This window comes from Echinops telfairi, unplaced genomic scaffold (genome assembly GCF_000313985.2).
Source record: "Echinops telfairi isolate 266 unplaced genomic scaffold, ASM31398v2 ScPeMD7_15;HRSCAF=58, whole genome shotgun sequence".
NCBI classification, from domain to species: Eukaryota; Metazoa; Chordata; class Mammalia; order Afrosoricida; family Tenrecidae; genus Echinops; species Echinops telfairi.
Genome location: NW_022103912.1, coordinates 12265613 through 12281831, shown reverse-complemented (window position 1 = coordinate 12281831; position 16219 = coordinate 12265613). Strand labels below are relative to the sequence as shown.

The 16219-nt window shown below is 46.1% G+C and overlaps 1 protein-coding gene across 1 annotated transcript in view; it reads left to right on the top strand.

The window, feature by feature from the left end:
* The window catches only part of MAP3K19 (mitogen-activated protein kinase kinase kinase 19), an 80145-nt gene that overhangs the window by 60410 nt on the left and 3516 nt on the right, over window positions 1-16219 (top strand). Inside the window, exons 5-8 of the mRNA XM_045287419.1 lie at window positions 4830-4873; window positions 6646-9114; window positions 12267-12416; window positions 14011-14708. Coding sequence (XP_045143354.1) covers window positions 4830-4873; window positions 6646-9114; window positions 12267-12416; window positions 14011-14708 — 3361 coding nt within the window. The remainder of the gene's footprint in view (window positions 1-4829; window positions 4874-6645; window positions 9115-12266; window positions 12417-14010; window positions 14709-16219) is intronic.

Below are 16219 nucleotides of genomic sequence, written 5' to 3'. Positions count from 1 at the left end.
TTTGTTGCTTCTGAGCTTGATGGCCGCTTGTTTACCATGGGTGGTTTTAAAGAACACAGTTTTATTGTTCACAGTTCTGGAGCCCGAGAGTCCCATTTTAGGGCATCATGCTCTCTCTACCCATGCTCGAGGAAGATCCTCTTGCTTCTGGTAGCCATGTGTCTCGTGGTGTTTGTTGGCTAGTATCTTCAAATGATGTCTTTGCCTTGTGTGCCTCTCTCTGCACGTCTGTCCTTCCCTTTTATAAGACATAGAAGAGAGCAGGGCCCATCTTACCCTGTATGACCTCCCTAAGTTAACTGATCACATCTTCAAAGACAGAACCTATTACCAGCAAGGTTACAAACACCAAGATAGAGGTTAGGACTTCACATCTTTTGGGAGGACACAATTCAATCCATAACATTTCAATTACCTCTCTCCTCTGATATGCTGTGTGCTTGATTGGGCCTCATAAGAATTGAATGGCTGGAGATCTGGACCACTGAGATCTCTCAACGGTTGACCTTTTTCTTGGTTGGTCTTCTCTGGGGAAGCGCACAGGCTATAAGACTCGAAGCTAATACTCCTGCCACTGAAGAGGCTTCACATTTCAGTACATAGACTTTCAATGACAGAGATCAACAGCGGCAAAACAACACAGTTGCTATTGAGTCTTAGGCGGCCCCATGTCTGACAGAGCAGAGCTGCTCTCCACAGGATTTTCAACGGCTAACTTTTCAGAAGTTGGTCACCAGGCCCTTTTCTGGGGTGTCTCAGAGTGGACTCAATCTCTAGCCTTGCCAAGGTTAGCAACTTTTCTGGTTCCTCTTATTTTCAGTTCAGTATGCATTTCTGATCTCAGCTATGCCTAGCGCCTCTGTTTCAAGCTCTTCCGAGAGTAAACGTCCACTTATTTTCCCCGGAATGGAGAAGAACAACTCTTGATTGACGAGGAGGGAGGGAATCTGGGTAACTCCTTGTTCAGACTTCAAAGCAGCTCTCCAATTTACCGTAAGCCTTGCTTGTACCCCTACCTTCATAGGTACCTGGTACCTTCAATATCGCCTCCTTGCTGGAGTTCTCGACTCACTTCTTGTTGAGAACTGCCCCTGCTGCTGCTCAGCCGGACAGAGAAAGATGACAATTAAATCACTTTCTGGGGGGTGGGGTGGAGGAGGGGAGGGGGAATCAGTTAATTGGGGGCTCTTACAGGTTTTATAACAATCCATAAATCACTTACATCAAGCGAACTTGTACAGATGCTGCCATCATCATTTTCAAAACATTTTCTTTCTACTTGAATCCCTTGATATCAGATTCTCTTTATTCCCTCCTTCCCCCACGCTACCATCCTCGTGAACCCTTAATAAATTACATATTATTGTTTTTATTCATATCTTTCACTCTCCGATGTATCCCTTCACCCACGGTTCTGTTATTCATCCCCCTTAAGGAGGATTATGCATCCATCATTGCTATCAGTTAAAATCACTTATTTTTATTTTTTTCACATTACCTTTGAAATCAGTTCTTTCCCACCCAGTTTTCACTGTCCAACATGTAGTTGATATTGCTGATCTGCTGTAGTTTTCTTTGTCCTTGTTTATACTTTATGATTTTTTTATTGTTATTTTCTCGTGGTTATGGAGAATGCATGCATTCAATCTTCCACGTTTAAGTGGGATTCTGCATATGTTAAAAGGCTGTTGACACCTATTGCCAAAATGTCCATTAGCAAGATTTTCCCTCTCTACATTCCCACCAGAAATGTGGGGTTTTTTTCATGTACAAGAGCAATTGAATATTGAGAAAATATTCCAGCCCAGTCCAGATCAAGTCCATAAGTGTGATATTAGCCCTTATGTCCGATACTAATCTATAAAGTCCTCTTCAGACTTATGAAACACATGCAACGGTGCCAAATGCAGGAAAATCACAGGTCAGTGGGTGGGAAGTCTTATAGGTCCAGTGGTATTGTAAGCATCTCAGCATTGTCAGGGGTCTCCACATGGCTTCTCCAGGTCCATGGTTCTGGCTGCAACAGGGTAGGTCCATGTAGCTTCTCCTCAGGTTTGTCTCTCAGGGAGTGAGCAGAGAGAAAGAAATGTCTTCTGCCTCCAAGAAGGAAAAATCCCCACCAGAAATGTTTAAGAGGGACTTTCTATCCCTCATTTAGCCCAGCTCATATGGGATGCTACCTGTCCAACTATGCAGTAAAACTACCCTCAAGTTGGTGTTTGTTGTTTTAGATCAGGCTCTCGTGCACGTGTATCTAACAATAAATTATAGTCTGTTGTATTCCTGGCATTATTAACTTTTGGTATCTCTTCCACAACAGGAAAATATCCCCCTCTAGCATGTGACCTCTTGCCTTTTCTTGTTCACAATATGTTGCAGTCTTCTGGGACAGTGCTGGCCACTCAGTAGGCATTCCATAGATGTTGGTTGAATGAATGCATAAAGAATTGCAGGGGTAGGTTGAGGAGAAATCTGGGCCAGGTTGGCCGGTTTGTACAGCTCCTGTTGAGAAGCTGGTAAGTGGCCATCCTTCATTCTAGTTGTGTTCACCTTAGAGAATTCGACTTCTTTTTCAATGGTAGTTTCCAATGGTAGCCTGTGACTGAAATGGACCCTGAGATGCGGGTGTATTTTGTTTGGCTCTCACAATGTGTTTTTGAAGAGGAGACTTTCATATGAAACTACCAGGTCTCAGGGTTCTCTGGACAATTGGAAGATCTGTCAGTGCTCGGTTATCTGTCTGGAATGGGTGCCACAGGCTACAGCAGGATAATGGGTGTCTTGTTAGGTGGGCTGTGAGATCTCAGTTCACTACTGTCCCACTAGCCCCACTTCATCCATGTATGTGACCTGCCTTGACCCTGAAAATACTGGAGGTTTGGGACTCAGATCTGAGCTGTGCTGGGTGGATGAGTGGGGTGTTAGGGGACCAGTCTGACTTTTCAGTAAGAAGAGAATTGTTACTGTGTGGTGCAATCAGTCAGCACACTTGCCTATTAACCCCAAAGTTAGCCATCTGAGTCCACTGAAAAGCACCTCGGAAGAACAGCCATTGCAACCCTGCCGAGCACCACAACCCCAAACCAGACTCCCTGCCATCGAGTCAATGCTGCCAATGGCGAGCGCTGTGGGTTTCCAAGACGGTAACTGTTGACAGGAGTAGAGAAGCCCAGGCTTTCTCCTCCCAGTTCTTCTCGGATACACAGCAGGTCCACAGGAGTTGGAATCAGCAACTGGATGAAAAAGAAGAGAACAACCTCTAGGTTTTACAAGAACCAACAACAAGTCTCCTCTCTGCCCTTTCCTCCCCCGCCTGGTGTGCTGTGCGGATTCATGATCTGTATGTATCTCCTGGATGAGGCCAAAGCACCAGTTGGGAGATAAGGATCCAGGAATATTTCCATGTTTCAGCGCAGTCCGGTGCTTCCTAGCAAAAAGTACCAGGAAGCCAAGTGGAAAGGTGATCGAAAAAAAAGTAAAAATAAAAAAAGAACACAAGCATTACAAAAAATGTTTTATTTCCTTCCAGTTTTCCACTCGAAATAGTGTCAATTTTGACTTAGAAATAATAGGAATTAAAGAATTGGGTTAAAGTCCAAAAAGAAAAAAAGAAAGGGCAAAGATGCCTTGCAAGTTAGAGGGAGTATATTGCTTCTGAGATATTTGGGGGCTTATCACCCCAGGAATTTACTTACATTCTAGGGTCATAAAACTTCGCCTTTCTTTTGGAGACTTCTGCTTATATTTCATAGAAAAGGTCTTTCTTGCGCCCGCCGGCGGCTGGGGGCACGCAGGGAGAACCCGCCGGGCGCCCTCTGCGCGGGTTGCACCCCCCAAGGTCTGTTTCTTGGGTCGGGACCACCCGCAGGGGGGTCGCCGGGCCCCGGCCCGTTTCGACTGGCCCGGCTGGCTGGTCCCTGGTCCTTTTTGACCCCGCAAGGGCGAAGGCTCTGGGCCTGGGCAGCGCGGCCCAGCTCACCCGGCGTCAGCCTGGGCCCGGGCTTGGGACCCTCCCTGGTTATCCGCGGCAGCCCGGCCCTGCCTTGCTCCCTGCCGGGAGGGCACGGACCGCACGGACTTCAAGGTCAGGCTTGCTCGGCAGCACCCTGGCTGACCCCGTCCCCGCCAGGCGCTCACGTTGCTTCCTCCTCCCTCCTCCTCCTCCCGATCCCGTCCACACTCCTCCAGACGCGGCAGACGTCAGCCGGGCCGCAGGGGAGGGCGCGCTGCAGGTGGCCTGCGGGATGCTGGGGCACTAGATAGTCGCATCCGATAGGATGCGTTTGTGTTGTACCCGCGCGTGCCTTGGAAAGAGCTAAGTAATGCAAAAGGTTGTCCTTTTAAAAATATGTGTATTTTTTCCTTTAAAAAAAAAATCTACTGACAAGTCGCTCTAGTAACCCAAAGAAGTGAAGGCGAAAGCAGCGACCTCAACGCCCAGATATTGATTGGTTCCGATGTTTCAATGTCTCATCATACAATAAAACCACAGAAATTTTCCTAAACCAAAAAAAAAAAAAAAACCCAACAACGCTCTGTGAGTCATCAATGGCCTGTTCTCTGATCCGGATAATTTGTGCTTCCTGTCGGAATAGAAATATTTAGTGGGGGGGTTGTGTCAGAGAGAGAGACATAACCTCCCCTCGCGGCAGTAGCGTGAAATTTTCCGTACTCATTCAATTCCCATCTCAGTGTGGATTACAAAGGGGAAAATATTCTTAATTTCTATTTTTTCTTAGATAATACTATCATTTTTATCTCCAAACTCTGACTTACGTCTGGCTACGTTTACTCTACTACTAAGAATACTCTATTCTTTTTTCTTGTAGCGTTTTCTACCTCTGATGTAAAGCACAGTGGCCGAAGAATTGAGGTAAGATTATTCTGTATTCGTGTTTCTGACTGAAGAATTCAAAACAAAGCTCTTATTGCTAGAAAACAACTCTATTGAACAAATCTGAACCAAAATTCTCAGCAAAATGCTCAACTCACTCATTTCCACCGAGTCAATGCTGACTCTAGGGCCACCCCTCGCCCCGCCCCGTGGGTTTCCAAGACTAGCTAGCTATTCATGGGATTAGAAAGCCCACTCTTTCTCCCTCAGAGCTGCTAGCTAGTGGTTTTGAACAGCTGACCATGCAAATTGCAGCCCAACAAATAACCACTATACATACCAGCAGGGCTGCTTCAGCAAAATACAGCTTGGAAAAATAACAGCTCACATAATTTATAGAATGGCAAGTACTTGATGGGAAAATGATGCCTGGCTGTGGTCATTTATATTTTAGAAGTGATTTCCATTCTCTCGCCCTTTCTTAGCAATTATTTTAATTTGTTTTCTTTTAACATATCAAGAAATTGCATCCTCTCCCACTAGGTAGCAAGCTTTCCTAGTGTCTAACTACCTGTAAGAGAAGCGCTTGTGGCCCAGAAGTGAAAGCTCTCTGTTGCTAAAAGAAAGTTCAGTGGTTTGAACCCATCAGCTTCTCCCTGGGAGAAAGATGAGGCAGTATGCTTCCGTGATGGTTTACAGTCTTGGAAACCCCATGGACAGTTCTATTCTGCCCTATAGAGTTGTTATCAGTTGAAATGAACTCTATGGCAATGCTTTTGTTTTGGGTTACCTTATGTGTTAGTCTGGGTGCTTAGAGAAACAAATCCACAGAAACGCATATATAAGAAAGAGCTTTATATAAAGGTTAAGTGCACATCAAGAAAACATCCCAATCGAGGGCTGCCCAAGCCTACAAGTCCAACATTAACCCATATGTCCGACACCAATCCACAAAGTCCTCCTGCATCTCACGAAACAGACACAATGATGCCGACTGCAGGAGGAAATCCGAATCAATGAGCGTGTAAGCATCTCAGCGCTGGCAGGGGTCTCCACAGGGGTGCTCCAGCACCAGGCTGCATCAGGGTAGGTTCATGCAGCTTCTCCCTGGAGATGTCTTGCAAGAAGTGAGCCTTGCAAGCTGAAGCAGGGAACTACTAAGGCAATTGCACCCTGGTTCGACCCTCGCAAAGCAAGAGACCTGAGAACTTGAAAGGCGAGGCTCACCGGAGCTATTTATCTCTCTGCCCTTCAATTAACCCCACGTGTGTTTATCAGCCAGGTTGGCACAATAAACCTTACCTAACTCACTTTAAAATTTTAACATTTACATTATGAATTTTTCATTTTAAAACAAACCAAACCAGCAAACTCGTTCCCCTAGAGTCTATACTGACTTATAGCCACTTTATGTGGGTTTCTGAGACTGTAACTGTTTAGGGGAATAGAAAACTCAGTCTTTCTCCCTCAGAGCTGCAAGTGGTTTCAAACTGCTGACCCCATGGAGTGCAGCCCAACGAGTAACCACTGCACCGCCAGACTCCTCTCTTTAAATCTACAGCCGTTAATCCTTATACCTGTGACAATTTTGGCTCTTAAACGTATTATTTTGTCTGGGTTCTACAAAGCCACTAGGATTGAGATGTTCATTTTAAAAATGTGACTTCCAGGATAGCTTTGCCCTTTAGAGGTGTCCCCTTAGACTCTCTTAGGGGAAGAGAATCTTAGACTCTCTTCCGCTGACCTTGCACGAGGTTGTGTGCTGTTTCCATGTGTCTGCATTCATTGTTTTTTTCTCTCTTCCCTTCCAGTTCCCTCTGCCGCCTTTGTCGCTCCTGCCCAGCTCCTCCGGTCTCCTTACTCTCCCCCCAAATCACAAGATTCAAAAAGGGAGACAAAGCCGTGCTCCAAGCCTCCTCACCTTGATCCCTAAAATCTCAGAGCCCGTTATTCGATCTGATGAGTTTAGACAACCGAACAAGCAGCAGGAAGCCCCAAGTCAGGTGCTTGGGAATCAGACTCTCCGATCTTCCGATAGCTCCATTTGGTCCAGAAACATGTGCTCCTTTCGGAAGGCTAGCCTTCCCCGAGAACACTTGCAAGTGGAGAAGAATTGCAACCCCAAGGACACAGAGGGGTGTGACAAAATGGAATGCTCTCCCTTTGAAAAGGGACAGTCTTGGGTGTTCTTTGAGAATCATAGGGAAGATAATATTTCCACTGCTCCTGAAGAGGATGCTGACTGCCGTGGGAGTGAAATGAAAAAAGTAGGAGACGAGCCCTCTCAACATCTTTCATCAAGAAATAGCGCGGGTTCAGGTCTCAGGAACTGCGAACAAGAATCAGAAAGTGTCTGTGGCACCCTAAGCAAGCTCCAAGAAGTCCAGCATGCAGAGGTAACTCAGGACCCGGAGAGAGAGGCTAGAACTGATCGGGTTGATTCACGACGTGCTTCGGTGTATACAGGAGAAGCGACTGAGCAAAATCATGAGGAATTGGAAGCATATCCGGTCCTTACGAGTTTGCCTAATACCGTCCCTGATGGTCCTATTGAGAAGCGTCCAGAAGGTCAGGGTGACATGGAGACAAACATAAAATTATCAGTAGCGGAAAGTACCAAACCAGAAGTAAATAAAGCGGTGCCTCTTATCTGCATCACGTTCCCTGGAGATGGCGCTCCCAAGGGCCAGCAATGGCCAGCAGTGGCCAAACCTGGCCTCCAAAGGAGGAAGGCTATCCTCCAGGCCAATAACCAGAGCTTCACTATCCGGGCACACCAAGAAAATGACAGACATAAGAAGAAAACCTATAGAAATAAGTCGGATTCAAAGACCAAGATAAGTAGTAAGACACCTCAGAAACCCATGAGTTCCACTGAGGGGTCCACGAAGCCTACCACGCAGAAAACCAGCATAAAAACTCACGGGTTCCCCACGTTGGGGCTTGTTGATACCAGGCCTCCACCGTCCCCCAAGTTTCAAAACAGAATGCCACAGACAGAGAAGAAGCAGGCCACTCACAGGCCGCCGAAGCCCCAGAGGCCCCCGTCATTTCCTTGCATCTGTAAGAACCCCGTGCTAAAGAAGTCTTCCTTGCCTTTTGCTGTTCAACCATCAGAATCAAACCTCACGCATCTAGATCTGAAGTACAGTGACATGTTCAAAGAAATCAATTCCACGGGCAACGGGCCTGGGATCTATGAAATGTTTGGGACCCCTGTGTATTGCCACGCGAGAGAGGCGGGGCGGCATGAAAGCAAACACTGCCGGCAGATTTGTACAGCTCCACCTGGCACAGGTATGGTCAGCAAATGCCAGTCCCCACACACTGAGAGCAGAAACAACACGAGGGCTAGGAACGCCCACAAAAGACCACATGTCAACCCCCCCAAGGGTTCGCTGGGCATCAAACAAAAGCACAAAGATTTCATGTCCAAAGGAAAGAGTTGCAAGCCGATCGCTAGGAACCTAGAAGACATCGAAAATGACCATGGTGTCACGGAACCAGACTGGCGTGTGAAGTCTTCCGAAAATGACTTTCGGTCTTTCAAAGATGAAGTTCCGTCCATGAACTTGGCTCTGTATGCTGAGCAATCCACCGAACACAAGGAATTCCTTCCTGTTTCCGATTTGTCCATTGTTGAGGAGCTTTCTATGGAAGAGCCCGTCAATGAAGGAGACCTTTCGAACCACCCACTGCTGGCCACGAGCCTTAGAGATCTTCAGGAACTTGAAGAGCTGCCTCCCCACATCCCACTGGTCCCCTCAGAAAGCAGCTGGGCATTGCCCAGGGAGAAGAATTCCATCACACATGTACTGCAAGAAAAGCAGAACGAAGCATCTCATGGTGACCTCAATGCCTACCCAAACTTACCTAAAGAGCTAGGATTTGATAGTATTCCAAATACATCTAAAACACGCATGAGCTTCTCTTTCCCCGAGAAACAAGAACTGGCAGCTTCCCAAAGATATCAAAATTGGGCACGTTCTTTGGATCATGAGAGTTTAGCAAATAAGCCAATTGCATGTCAGATGTTCGGGGCATCTTTAAATGATGATGATTCACTCTCCCTAGGAAGTCTGGACTCTTTAAAGAATGAAGAATTGACAGATGAACTCTTGGGTTGTTTAGCTGCAGAACTCTTAGCGCTTGATGAAAAAGATAACTCTAACCAAATAAGGGAACATGAGATTTACCCTGGAAGTCTAAATCTTGAGTGCAGTAGGAAAGGAAATACCCTACAGGAACTGGGCAGAGAGGCAACAAACGTCAAAATCCAGGTTGGTAGCCCTAAAATCAGTGATTCGTTGGTGTTGCAAGGGTCAGTTTCATGTCAGGATCCCTAAACTGTTATGTTGTTTCTTCACGGGCATATTGTTGTTGCCAGAGCCTCTTGATCCAAGGCTAAACTATTTCTCTCATTATGTCGCCTCTCTCAAATATGAGCAGAGAGATAATTATTTGTAAAGTCAGTGGGCCAGGAAGAAGTGAACATGGCTCCCGAAGCAGCTCACCATCTCGTTCCAAAAATCATATGGATGTGTGAAATGTACAACTCTGAAAGATTCCCTGCAGCTGAGCATTGGTCATCAGATGGGTTGACTATAAAGCAATAAAAATATTTTTGAGGCCTACTGTTTTCTGGCCCTGGGCTAAGAACTAGGGACATAGTGGTTCTTCTACCTCCGTGGCTCTTGAAAATATATGATCCACAAGAACTTGAAATTCTGTTCTGCACTTCCCCCTTTTAATCGGGGTCCTTCTGGAGAATTTTTTGTCAAAATGTTCAGTAGTTGTAGCTGGGCACCATCTAGTTCTTCTGGTTTCATGGCAAAGTCCTTCATGGTAGTTCTTGTTCAAGGAAGTCATCAGCCATACATTCTTTATCGTCCTCCTGTTCCTGACTCTCTCCTTCTTCCTTTGTTGCACCAAGTGAACAGAGGCCAGTTGTGTTCTGGATAGCTGCTTGCAAAATGTTGAGGGTTTAGGAGTTCTGCGGTGAACTAGGAGGTAGACTAGAAACACTAAATACTTCATTAGGTCAATTAACTGGGCTGCCCCATGAAGTCATGACTCTAAATTCCAAATCAAGGAATCAAATTCCACGAGGTGTTTGGTCATACGTAAGCAGCCTCAGCGCCTGCTCTTTTTGTCATTGCTGTAGATATATAATATCACACAACTTTGGCCAATCCAACATTTTACAGGTGTGTCCCTTATTATCAGCAAGTATGATAATTGGCCATGCAAAGACAGTAGGGTTTTGTTCATGACATACAAGAACCTCCTACTGTACAGAAATCTTAAAGATAGAAAGAGCACATTTAGTTGAGATATTGTTTATTGAACACTAACTCAGTTACATTACTCTGATTCAGGTGCAAGAGTGTTTATTTAATTTAATTGACTAGAATATTGCAGTATATGATTATAAGTAATCATATCATAAAAAGAAGCTAAGAACCAATTGGAACTTGATGTCGGGTTTTACTCATGGTGAGCCCATCTTGCTAGGCTCATTGAGGATTTAAGGAGGGACACCTTGGTTAAGCACTGGAGTAAGTACTAACTGAAAGAGCAAGAGGTTCACCAGCCACTCCATGAGAGAAAGATGTGGGAGTTGGTTTCAGTCAACATTATAGACTAGAAAGCCCTAAGGGGCTTTCTATTCTGTCCTATAGAGTTGTAATGAGTTGGAATTGATTTGACAGCTATGGGTACTGAGAATTTACCATGAATAAGTGAGATGTATCATGTTTCTTTTCTCATTTGTGCTTCATAATAACTGTATTTGATAGGCACTACGGGTCCTAACATCCCCTTTTGCAGATGAGCAAATTGAAGTTTTGATATTGACAGCCAGCGAGAGGTGGAGCTAGGCACTCTGATTCACGCTTCACCTCTCATCACTACACAGGAGCATGCTCCCTGTGCTAAGTGGCCAGCTTTGCTGTCATAGGATCTTGGTCTCTCCTGGGTGGTGGACTGTGATTTAGAGATGCCCACAGGCTGGCCTGAGGAATGGGAGTGGGTTGCGCAGCCTGCAACTCTGTAACTTCAGATTGAAGAAGAGTAAGTGCTCCCATAAAGACAATCCGTAACTGCACCCTGCAGTCAGGGAGGAAAGAGTGGATCTTGGGTAGACATTCCCCTTTCAAGTAGGTCTTCGCATGCGTGGATGGCGAGGAAAAATCCAGATGGCCCTGGCAAGCATGTGGACATTCCAAAAAGGAAGGCAAGCCTGTAGGATCTGCCAGGAAACTTCCAGGTGCCACATTGCTAGGTCTCGGCTGCACCATTGTTGGCATTTGTTTTTGAAGTTACCAGGCCAGGGGATAAAAATGAGTCAAGTTTGGTTCTGACCAACGAATTGGAAAATATGGTCTAAATTTTACCAAAATGTGTTTCCTATTGTAGATGAGCAAATTGAGGCTTTGCTGTCACTGGCTAGCGAGGGGTGGAGCCGGGCATTCTGATTCAGCTCCGTTTCTCCTCACTACATTGAGACTGCTCCCTGTCCTAACTGGCGGTGTCTCTCAAGGCTTATTGGGACAGACACTCTCTTGGGGATCATGTTAAGATGCACACGCTGAGTTAGTATGACAGGGGCCTGAGATTCTGCATGTCTAAGGAGCTTCCAGATAATGCTGATACAGCATTAGTGTGCACACTATCTTGTGAGTAGTGTGCACACTATCTTGTGAGTAGCAAGAGGTTAGGGGACCATCCATCTGCAGTTTATAAAGGCTGGTCTTGACCACTGAAATTGTTTTTCACAACTGTGTTCATGTGTGTAAATGTGTATACATGTATATAAGTGTGTATGTTTATGTATCTATGTGTCCTAGTATATGTGTCTAGATATGTATATGTAATGTATATTTATGCATATGCTATGAATTGGATGTAACTTGTATTTGTCTATATGCATATTTGTGCAAATGCATCTGGGAACATGTGTGTGAGTGAGTATATGTGTATGTAAGTGTGACTACATGTGTGTTTCTCTGTCCCCACGTGTCTGTTTTGGGGCAAGTTGACCAGAACAGGAATTCTGAAGAGGATTCAGGGGTGGGTTGTTGAGAAGGGTACCTGTGTTCGCACACAGTAGTACATGTGTGTCCACACTGATTCCTGGAACCTTGAGAGAACTCATTCTCAAAGGAGCCTGCAGGTTCAAAGATGATCAGGACTAAGACCTCCCCATAAAAAATAGATGGGCAAAAGGTGACTTAGAAGTGTTCAATAAGGCTGAGGTGCAGAATGAAGATATCCTGGGTGGTCTTTTTTGGGGGAAATCTAGGTATCCAGAACAATGAGTAGCCCAGGCCAGGTGTATATGAAGGGATGATTCTTGTGAGCCCCCACTCCTTCCTCCATGCCCTTGTCTCAGAGTCTAATGATGACCTTACCATTTGTCTTATTGTTCCAGAGGTATGGTCATGGGTTCCGAATTTATGACAGGGAGGACAAATTTCTCAACTCAAATGAAAAGAAGATATTTTCTGAAAGTAGTTTAAAGCATGGAGAGCCTATCCTGTGGACCAAGGGGGAGATCCTTGGGAAGGGCGCCTATGGCACGGTAAGTAAGTGATACAACTCAAAATCCCACCCCTAATGAGCCCACCTCTCTTATCCAGCTCCAAACACACTGTACCTCCGAAATCTTTCCGCCGGCAGTCACAGAAACCCCAACCCAAAGTGCAGAACCATGCTGATTGCTTTGGTAACAAAGTTCTGGAGCAGGTCTGGTTTTCAGCAGTCTTGGCTTCAGGGTCAAGCCACATCACCGGGCTCTGATTTCTGTATCTGAGTTCCAGGTAGGAGCACAATAGCCAGAGCTTCTCACTCTCCCAAGTCCACGCCCCTCAACAGCTCAGGGTATACCATCAGAAATTGGGAGAATCACTGCACGGTGGCAAAAACAGCCGAGGCTGCTTTCTTGTTTTGTGAATTGCATACAAGAACATCCAAAGACTTCATGCTTTAGACGGTACTTCCATCCACGAGTAAAGACGAGGCTGACTCCCAGAGGAGACCTGCTCCAGCAGTAGGTGGGGCCCTTTCCGGAATCAGTGAGATGACAGAAAAGCACCAAGCCCCCCCACACCCCTCACAGACCGCTGGAGCTTTCTAGCCTCCTCTCGGCTGACTTGCTTAGGTCACACAATTATATGGCAGAGCGGAATGTTAACCCAGATTCCCAGATTCCAGAGATTGGAAACAAATCCCCAGTCTATCTGTGTATATGGAGAGTTTTGTGAATATAATATATCATGAAAATATACAGTGAACCCTCGTTTATCGTGGTTAATCGGTTCTAGACCCTACCGTGATAAATGAAATTCCGCAAAGTAGGATTCCTTATTTGTAAATAAAATATTTTCATAGCTAGAGCATAGAGGACATGAAAAAATACCCTTTAGTCACCATTACACACGTATTACCCAATTTATTAAACGAAAAAGGGAAAATACAGTAAAACATTTTGGACGTTACAGTTATCATTTATTATTTATTATATTATTTATGGGCATCAAGCATGTACAGTATGAGCCAATCAGTGGCAGTAATGACAGAGCATGCGCTGTTAAGCAAAAACCGCGATAGAGTGAAGCCGCGGAAGTTGAAGCGCGAAGTGGCGAGGGTTCACTGTATATCATAAAGGTGTACCTCCATCAGCATGCTTGAAACTTGGTTTCTTTGCCCCCAAGGTCTTAAACCTGGCATTTAGACAGAGATCCCCGCCCTGGTCACACTTAAGCATCAAGGGAAAATATGTCTTAAAAATTTAGTGCATGAGGAACTTTCCCAAACACCAGCGCACGTCGTCATCCTAGAAATCACTGGGGCGAATATTGTTCCTTTCGTTTTATAGATGTGAAGAATTGAAGGTCAAAAGTCATGTAAACGTCCCCCAAGTTGCACACTTGGAAGTTGGTGAAGTCAGGATTCCAAGCAATCCAAACCCAAACGATTTCCATTCACCCTGGGGCTCATCCCCATCTTGGCTCCACTGAAGTGTTGCGTCTTCTTTGAGCACGTTGCATTTAGGTGGAGGTGTATCAAAGGACATAGTTTTAGACAAAGAAGGTAAAGACAAGCACCATAGGAGGCATTTTACCAACAAGTTCTTTGTATCTGTCTTATTCAATGAAGTATCGGTTTGCTTCCAGGTATACTGTGGTCTCACTAGCCAGGGCCAGCTAATCGCTGTCAAGCAGGTGGCGCTGGATACCTCTGATAAATTAGCTACGGAGAAAGAATACCGAAAACTGCATGAAGAAGTCGATTTGCTCAAAGTTCTGAAACACGTGAACATTGTGGCCTATTTGGGGACCTGCTTGGAAGAGAACATTGTGAGCATTTTCATGGAGTTTGTTCCCGGTGGTTCCATCTCCAGTATTATCAATCGCTTCGGGCCATTGCCCGAGATGGTGTTCTGTAAATACACAAAACAAATTCTGCAGGGCGTTGCTTACCTTCATGAGAACTGCGTGGTGCATCGAGACATCAAGGGGAACAACGTCATGCTCATGCCAACTGGGATAATAAAGCTGATTGACTTTGGCTGTGCCAAGCGTTTGGCTTGGGCGGGCCTCAACGGCACTCACAGTGATATGCTGAAGTCCATGCATGGCACCCCGTACTGGATGGCCCCGGAAGTCATCAATGAGTCTGGCTACGGCAGGAAGTCGGACATCTGGAGCATTGGCTGCACTGTATTTGAGATGGCCACGGGCAAGCCGCCGCTGGCCTCCATGGACAGGATGGCGGCCATGTTTTACATCGGGGCGCACCGCGGGCTGATGCCGCCTTTGCCAGACCGCTTCTCGGAACACGCTGTGGACTTCGTGCGCGTGTGCCTAACCAGGTAGGAAACTGAGAGAAGCGGGGTGGGGGTGGGGGTGGGGGTGAATATCCCAATTCCGGGCAGCTGGCATTTCCCTCTGCAAGTCATGGCCCATTAAAAGCTCTGCCCTTGTTACGGAATTGAGTAGGGAATACTTTTGTGCTGGAATAAGTTATGATTAGCCATATTGGGTGATCGTTTGTGTTCATGCCCTTATCAGAATATGTAGGGTGACACTTCAAGTAGAATGTATGTCAATGAAATGTTTTATCAAGTCCTGATAATTTCCCAAACCACTGGGTTTGAAAACATTGTTCAATATCTACTTATTTAGCAACGTGTTATTTTCCCAGGGATGGGCCGTGGTCCCTTTCCCTCACAGGGTACCAACCCCCCAACCAAACTAAACCCCCAACCAGACTCAATGCCATGGAGTTGGTTCTGGCTCCTGGTGACCCAGTAGGACAGGGTATAGCTGGCTGCCCCTGTGCGTTTCCCAGACTAAGCCTCATCCATCTCTCGCAGAGTGGCTGGTAGTTTTGAACTGCTGACCTTGCGGTTAGCAGCCCTAACACAAAACCGCTATACCACCGAGGCTCCGCCACAGGGAATCAGTGTTATAATTTTCATCCTCTCAAAACCAGCTCTTGGGACAGCATAAAAGCAACGAATTCGTATTAGGGGACTGCTAACCGACCAGGTTCATTGTATTGGTTTCCCCAGAAATAGTTACATTTGATGTGAGGAGAAACATTCCGAGCCAGAGGAGCATTTCAAGTTAAACACAAAGTGGAGAGTACTGGGGGAAGCAGAAAGCTGTCCATTACCCACCTTGTACTGATCGAGCCCTTTTGATATCCATAGAACAGCATTCTAGGTAAAATATCAAAGCTGTACTGGCTGGCAGTGCTTGAGTGGATTTCCACGGTGCCCTGGTGGCATAGTGGGCTATGCATTGGGCTAACTGCAGGTCATCAACTTGAAACCAACAGCCAGAGCTGCTGGACAGAGACGAGGCTTTCTAGTAAAGATGTAGTCTCAGGAGTAATTTGACTCTCCCTTCGATGGAGCCCTAGTGGTGTAGTGGTTACTCATTGAGCTGCCATCCGCCTGGTCGGCACTTCAAACCCACCAGCAGCTCCTCAGAAGACAGACTGGGCTTTCTACTCCTGTAAACAGTTGCAGTCTCAGAAACCCACTTTCAGCAAGTGCATTTGGTAGCCCCAAACTCCTCCAGGCTTACTTTGCCTCTCCTAATGCAGCCCAGAACAAGCCAGGGTTCCCTGTCTGCAATCTGAACCTCTTTCAGTCCATCTCCTTTCTCCAGTACTTATGTACCTCGTGTCCCGAGGAATGCCAGGGGTCACCCGAGCAAGGACATATTCCACAGGAGCAGTTCTGAGCAGACCTAGATGCAGACCACGCCAAGTGTCCACGTGTGGACATGGTGGGCAGAGCCAGGGCACTGCTCCTCCCACAAAGCAGCAAGCGTACACACCAAGGGCACTGCCAGGAAGGGGTTGGGAATATCC